The 7,861-nt window shown below is 44.5% G+C and overlaps 1 protein-coding gene across 1 annotated transcript in view; it reads right to left on the bottom strand.

Annotated features, from left to right (window-relative positions):
* Positions 1-452: 452 nt before the first annotated feature.
* ABCA9 (ATP binding cassette subfamily A member 9) overlaps positions 453-7,861 on the bottom strand; it is a 63,642-nt gene continuing 56,233 nt past the window's right edge. The window contains exons 33-40 of the mRNA XM_047706646.1: positions 6,838-6,998; positions 6,354-6,429; positions 6,188-6,282; positions 5,163-5,282; positions 4,822-4,962; positions 3,673-3,752; positions 699-754; positions 453-569 (exon numbers count right to left, since the gene is read on the bottom strand). Of these exons, the coding sequence (XP_047562602.1) occupies positions 471-569; positions 699-754; positions 3,673-3,752; positions 4,822-4,962; positions 5,163-5,282; positions 6,188-6,282; positions 6,354-6,429; positions 6,838-6,998 (828 nt within the window). The 3' untranslated portion in view covers positions 453-470. The remainder of the gene's footprint in view (positions 570-698; positions 755-3,672; positions 3,753-4,821; positions 4,963-5,162; positions 5,283-6,187; positions 6,283-6,353; positions 6,430-6,837; positions 6,999-7,861) is intronic.

The raw sequence follows: 7,861 nt of genomic DNA, 5'->3' as shown, positions 1-7,861 counted from the left end.
GTTAACTAATTGGAATTTAAATAAAAACTTAAAAAAAAAAAGCAAATACCATGTTATTCTGCAGTCACTGGCTCTCTCCCCCCTAAATCAAGATTGGGTCTTACTTTGTCCTTACTTCATTCAAAAGGATAAGAAAATATTCAATATTTTGATGTTCAAGCAAAGAAAATAAAGCAATCTCTGTATCATCTTGAGAAGCCCAAACATTTTGTAATGAATGCATTTTTAATTTACTTCCCTATGACATGTGGGGTTTAGTTGTTGGCACAGAGGCCCCCATGGTCAGTTTCAAGATTGTTCTCACTGACTTTTCTCCTTAGTCCTGATAGACGTCATGTTATTGAGAAAAATAGTGACATGAATTCCAAAAGCATTTTGTATCATATCTGAGATAAGATATATTAATGATATAAAATATTATATTTAAAAAGAGGCATAAGATTTTTTTAAAAAATAGGGTATTTGGGACTTCAACGGTCTTCCTGTGGGAGGAGCTTCCACTTCACCGAAGAGTCAAGTTCTTCATCAAAGTCATCCAGCTCCTGCTCCTTGGAGAGCTCCAGGAAAACCTGAGATGGACAAGAAATGAAGAGAGAGAGAGGTTACGCTGCCTTCTGTCACTCTGAGTGAGTGCAAGGCGTATGCACACGGTATCCCTAAAGGGCACGGATGAAACAGAGTCACTCACACCGACCCACCTGCTCCAGGGTGGACTGGGAGAGACTGTACTCCTCCAGGTCGAAGCTCTGTTTAACTGCAGAAGGATGGACAGACATTAGGAGTTCATCTATTTTTTATTTGGAGAGTTTTACCAAGTTATGGACAAAATCTACATATAAATAGATTTTAAATATGCAAGATAAGGTAATAAATACTCTCAGACTAGATCTGTCTGAGATATGTGCTTGCTTAGGCAGCACATATGCTAAATATGGAAAGGCAAATTCACCCTGTGGTCTTGTAACAGGATGGAAATACTCTCTCATTATCTTAGAGTTTGGGCAGGGGCACTCCAGACTGGAAAACATGGTGTGAGGTCCCAGACCACCTATGCAGGCTGAGTGGAGAGATGTTCCCTCTGCTCTGGAATGCTACCATGTGCCCCTCGATATCTGCCTTCAACCTCTCTACTCTGCTCTTTGCTCCACTGGCTGACTTAAGAGGTCCTTTCTGGTGGTTTCCACCAGTGGCAGCTCATGAGAAGGGAGAGAGGAGTGGGGAGGTCAAAGCCTTTATTCCTTCACTCCCTCCCTCAACTTTGCCCCTTGACTGAAAGTCACTGCTTCTCACAAGATCACAAATTCTACATGATTCTACTCCTGGGTTCCAGCCACTGCTTCCTTTCTTAGTCCCTTTGGACCTGAGAACGTCAACACTTCTGCTGTGTCTAGCCCGGGGTCATCACACAGTGCCTTGTCCCTTGGCAAATGGTCCCTGCCTAAACCAAAAGTTGCCGAATTATCCTAGTTTGACCATCTGTTAACAGTGTGGTTTGTGAATAAGATCCCCAAACGTGCAGATGCATAAGAGGAAAAAAAATAATGAACTGAGAGGTGAGACTAGAAAGCAAAGGTTTCTTGTGGGCAGTTGTCACATTGCTGTGGCATTTCCTTTCTCCTCTCAGTGGACAGAGGTGGGATTGGCCTGCAACCTGGGAACATGGGATTGGATCCTTGCCTCAAGTCTGGGAACACGTCAACAATTGTGCACAGTGATGGCCCTGTACTTTCAGAGTTTGGAGAGGCCAAGCCTCTGCATCTGGGAGGTCCTCTAAGAGATCTCTTGGAAAGGGAAGGGAATTCCAAGAAGTGGTCCTGGGGCTGCAAGGGACCAAGAGACCAGGAGGAGAAGGCATCTCCCACCTCAGAGTAGCTTTCATCAGAGATTCTAGATGGGAAGGAAGAGGGAATCTTCAAGGAACTCCTCTCTGCACAGAAGGCCCTCATGCCGTAGTCCAGCTCTAATGAGCAAATCAAGCAAATCAAGAAGTCATACTATCTCTTCTTCCCTCCCCTTACACTCCACACCAAAGAGGCTCAAAACATCAGCAGATGAGCAGAGGAGGGAATAAGATAAGAAGGAGAGAAAGCCAACCTACCCATCTCCCTATTTCAAGTCTCCAAGCATTAGGCAATGTTGACCTGGAGGGGGCTCATGAGGGTGGAGTTCTGTGCAGTTTGCAATACCCCAAAGTGATCTGATGCTACGGGAGAATGAGCCAATGTAGCAGGACACAGGAATTGTCATGGGGCATGCACTGTGCTCGCACAATATGGGGCCTACCTCATTCAGCTGTGTTTCAGCTGAGAAGATAACTGTGTCTCACCTAACATCTGGAGGGGGAAAAAAATGCTAACTTACATTTCCACCACACAGTGGAGTAGAAAACTGTGATAAAAAGTTAGGGATCCCCCCCATCTCCTAAGCAGAACTTTAGTTTTAGCAAATGAAACACAGCAGAAGGAATCTGAGGTGGGAGGGAACCTGTTTAAAAGCAGAAACGTTAGAAGGCTCTGAAGAAAGGGCTCCCTGTACTCTAGAGACACAGCCCTTTCTGGAATATCTCCCTCCCTGCTCCTAATTGGTCATAAAACACTTCATGTTGATCTGAACCAGTTGTGGGAATCTTTCCCACGGGAATGATGCAAAATTGGTCACCAGGCCAGGATGGTGAAAATGGTTAAAAAATTGGTCACTAGGCCAGAATGACGACCATGGAAAATGGTTACATGGACCCTAGAGCAAAGGTGACCAGAGGAGGAGAAAGTAAAAAAGAAAAGCTATCTGGGGCAATCGTAACCTTGTATCAAGGAGAAACACTTCTCTAAGAACTAGAATATCTGGGGCTTCCAAAGACTAACAGGTGACAAATAAGAAAGCACAGATCAAGAAGAGGGGGAGAGGGCACCTGGGTGGCTCAGCTGGTGGAGGGTCGGACTCTTGATTTCAGCCTATGTCTTGATCTCAGGGTCCTAAGTTCAACTCCTATGTTGGGCTCCACTCTGGGTGTGGAGCCTACTTAAAAAAAAAAATAGAGAGAGAGGGATGGGGGGTTCAGCTTTTTATCAGATTTCCTACACTGGTGTGATATGCAAAATCAGAGCTTTGTATACTGATACGTCAATGCAGCATACAAAGATCACAATCCAAGAGTCTAGAGAAGAGTTATGGGTTAGCCCACCTCAACAGACACGGACTGCCTAATCAACATTAAACACTATCAAAGAGTACATACAGACAAAAACAAATGACTTTTTTTTTTTTAATGGATCTGTGGACACTCCAGCCCCAAATGCCAAAGATCTCTTCCTTCTAGAGTCTCATTCAATTAGGTCCCAACTTCTCAACCTTGGCACTAATGACATTCTGGTCTGATCCTTCTTTGCTGCGGGAGGGAGCTGACCTGTGTGCACTGTGGGATGTTTAGCACCACCCCAGCCTTGACCTGCAAGATATCAGTCACACTCCCCAACCTCATCCCCACTTGTGACAACCAAAGATATCCACAGATAGTACCAAACCCCTGGTGACTGAGAACCACTGGATTAAAAGTCTTAATTTATTTCTTGTATAACAGCGCAATTTCATGCCCGTGTACCTCTTACGCTGGTTTTATACAAGATCTGAATTTCTCAGTTTCCCAGAGTCCTATCTCCAAAAAGTCACTCTTACCTATCTCTAATTTGAAGAAAGCTTGCCATAAGGGACACACATCCTTGACGGGCAACTTATAGACCATCAGGGAGGAGTACCTGCGAGGAAAGGAGAGGGAGACTGAGCCCCACATTTCAAGAAGACAACCATGGATGCCTGCATGTCTAAAAAGCAGCAACAATGTCACTAACAATTTGTTTCAATGTACGAGTCTACAGACCCATGGACACAGTAGTAGTGGGAATGTTCTTTAATCAACAAGAAGTCACTTTACTCAAGCAGAAGCAGGAGGGGGCTCTCACGGTAAAGCTCCCTTTTACTCTCAGGAGGAATGGGAGACAGAGGAGACGAGCAGTACCCCAAGAAGGGAAGAGGCAGGATTACTTATCATCCTTCTTCCTTAGTGAGAAGAGAAAGCATTTAAGTACAAAGAACTAAGACCAGCGTCTGGCTCCACTGCTAGGATTTGGCATGATGAAAACGACCTCAAGTGCCATTACAAATAATAATAATAATGCTAAGAGGGGCACCTGGGTGGCTCAGTGGGTTAAGCCGCTGCCTTCGGCTCAGGTCATGATCTCAGGGTCCTGGGATCGAGCCCCGCATCGGGCTCTCTGCTCAGCAGGGAGCCTGCTTCCTCCTCTCTCTCTGCCTGCCTCTCTGCCTGCTTGTGATCTCTCTCTCTGTCAAATAAATAAATAAAATCTTTAAAAAAAAAAATAATGCTAAGAACCACCACTCACTGAGCTTTTACTGATGCCTGGCACCGGGTCTCGGCTTCCGACAAGTGGTCACATTTAATGCAGGATGTTTTTACCCTCTAGAAAGGATCTGGATGACCTAGGTCCATGCATGCCTTAAGACCTGGCACATGATAGAGCTGTCAGGAATCTGAATTCCCTTACAACAATCAGCTTCCCAATCAGTACTTTGCTCTCTTATTTCTCTTTTGCGGAAGGAAATTCCCTTAGAATTGGGCCTTTCTTTAATAATTAATCAATAAATAAAATCACAATTAATTAATTAGAGGTAGTCTCTAATTAATTAAATCACAATTATCATAAAGTTAACAACAACAGCAACAAAAGAACGATCAAGTAAAGCTTTTATTTCTCTTCGCCATAATAGAAAAACAAAAGGATGAAACAAGCCAACACCTGTCCTTACCTTTCCTGCCGAGCAGCCGGGGGGAAAAGTCTCAGAATTTCACAGTGGAGGGGCTCCATCTGGGCGGGGTTCTTCACCTTCAACTCGAGCAGATAATCTTTCCCAAATTTGCTTTTCAGGTGTTGTATGGAACCAATACACCTGGAGGTAGGAAGAGGATGAAGTCAAGGAAGAGAAGAAGACAGAGGGAGTGCCGTCGACTCTCAGCCCCAGGAGGCCAGGGCCATGCGGAGTGGGAGTAGCCAGTCACCCCAGCCCCTGCCAGTGATAACCCTGTGTAATGCAACGTCTTTGCTCAGGGCCCTCTGGGGGGCCAAGGGTGGGTTCGAATGGGCACCCACCTCAGCCTTCCAGACACCATGATGGCCACGCGGTCACACACGGCCTCAGCCTCTGCCATGTAGTGGGTGGTCAAGAGGGCGCCCCTCTCCGTGTTCCTAAAGGTGGCCCGGATTGCCTGCCTAAAGGGAGATCAGAGGCAATGTTAGCTGCTGGGAATGCTCAAGATAAGATAAGAAGACTTTGAAATACCTTTCACAGGCACAGAGGAAACAACTAGTGAATTCGACTTAGACAAAGAAATGATTTTTGGAGGGAGAACGTCATGTAAATACCCAAACTATTGGGTAGAGTATATAATTCAGAACATGGCTGGGGCTGAAGGTAGAAGATGATATTGGGTAAGAGTGCATTTAGAAAAATACTGAGTTCCAAGAATATGTTTGAGAGAGCAGTGGGAAGAAAGAAAATGAGGAACACTTATTTAAAAGCATGATAAAAGTCACATAAGCCCTAAAGTACAAAACAGCAGATTTCTGTATAGTCCTAAGAATTTGAGATTTTTTTTCCTTGTAAGAACTATGTATCAGGTGATACTGTAGAAATTGAAACTGGGGCCACCTGGGTGGCTCAGTGGGTTAAGCCTCTGCCTTCAGCTCAGGTCATGATCTCAGGGTCCTGGGATGGAGCCCTGCGTCAGGCTCCTTGCAGCCTGGCCCCCTCCACCCACCCACCCCCGCCTGCCTCTCTGCCTACTTGTGATCTCTGTCTGTCAAATAAATAAAATCTTAAAAAAAAAAAGAAATTGAAACTGAATAATAGATTGACGTGGTTGAGTATAAAAATGGGCCATGCATATCCCAAAGATCTATCATGAAAACAAGATTCTTAAGAGGATTATGGTGTTAGAATTATCTTTTTTTTTTTTTAAATAAAAATTGACTGTGATAGGGGCATCAGAGTTTTCCTCCCTGAATATCGCATTTCCTGATAATGGGTTGTCTTCTGCCTTATAAACCACAATTTTGAAGATCAGTTGTTATAGGGCTCACAAGTTCCCTTGGGATGACTCATGACGTCCCCTCACCACATTTGCAGCTGCCCCTCGGGGTCCATGCCGGTGGAGGGCTCGTCCAGAAGCACCACCGACGGATTTCCCAGGATGCTCAGCGCAAAGCAGAGCTGCAACGAGAGGGACAACAACTCTGGCACCGACCTGGGGTGCGCAGGGTGACGCTGAGCCCCCCTCTTACCTTCCTCTTTATTCCCTCAGATAAAGCCTTCACGGGCTGCTTCAGCTGGTCCCGCAGCTTGAGCGCATCCGCCAACCTGGAGGAAACACAGTGGGTCCATCCACATTAACCCCACACTAAGGGGAATGTGTGTGGGGGATGGGCAAATCGGAACAAACAGTACATTAGAGACGTTTTAAAAAAGAGTATCCTGAATGATCATGCAATCGAAACCACCTAGATGCCTTAGGAGCTTTCTATAGTGGTCAAGTTCATATTTTTCAATGACTAATATGGACTAATATTCCATATTAAGAATAATCAATACAATTGTTCTCTCTAGGTTTAACATGTGAAAATACAACACTCCACTGGCTTCTTGATAACTAAGTCTTCTCCCACAGGTGCGGTGTCATCGGTTAGAATCTCCCTTTCTTAATTCTCTGTGGACATCATTCCTATCATATTCCCCCAGTGGAGAACGTGTGTGTCTCCCCCCATGTACCGTGTGATGGTGACTGTGGCGTCCCCTTTCTCCAACCCTTTGATGGCGGTGAAGACCTCCAGATGTTCCCTCACTGACAGGTTGGGCCAGAGCACATTCTCCTGAGGACAGTATCCCAGGAACCCGAGGGAATCCCCCTCATTGCTCCCTTTCAAAATCACCTGCACAGAAAGTTCATTTTCGCATTCAGTCCAAAATTGTGTATACATGTGTATGGCACATGAGTGCAAAATTTAGTGATGTCCTCATCTTACACACATGGCTGCTAAGAGTGCAAATGTAAATCAGTGATCACTTAGCTGTAGGAGAAAGATGGTAAAAAACTAAAAAAAAAAAAAACCCAAAACCTCAATAAATCAAAAGGAAGCTATTCCACATTGTCCTATATCTCTATAGGGTTTGATTTCCAAGTCCGTTACCTTGGTTGGCTTCAGGGTGGCTTACTGGGTTTTCACTGTTTGACTCCCCTCACTGATCTCAACGTTCAAAGGAGTAGACACTCATTGAAGGTTCTATTTCCCCAATGTTAAACGAGCTATAATTATAAGGTCTGTTGCACAAGTTTATTGTGAGCATTAAAAATGGCAGTGCTTCTCAATCAGGGGCGATCTTCCCAGAGGACGTTTGGTAATGTCTGGAGATGTTTGTGGTTGGTACATTGGGTGCTGCTGGGATCACATGGCAAGAGGCTAGGCATGCCACATAGGATGGTCCACACATGCAAAAAATGGCTAGCCCAAAATGTTACCAGCACCAAGCTTAGGAAATCCTGAACTAAGATAATAAATGAAAGGTCCTTGGCACTAGTCCGGCACATAGAAACCAATAAATACTAATAAATAGCATTTATTATTTTTATGAGCCAATCACAGTGCTTTATAATAATATAAATAAATGATGTGTACCAGTGCTTACTGTGTGCTAGGATCTAAGCAGTTTATGTGTTTTGAATTACTTTATCCTTAGAAAAACCCTATATGACTCAGGTATCACTTTTAGAAACTGATTTAGAGTTCAGAAACTT

Source organism: Lutra lutra, chromosome 16 (assembly GCF_902655055.1).
Source record: "Lutra lutra chromosome 16, mLutLut1.2, whole genome shotgun sequence".
Lineage (NCBI taxonomy): Eukaryota > Metazoa > Chordata > Mammalia > Carnivora > Mustelidae > Lutra > Lutra lutra.
The sequence above is the reverse complement of the archived record's forward strand: the minus strand, read 5'-3'. Positions and strand labels throughout refer to the sequence as shown.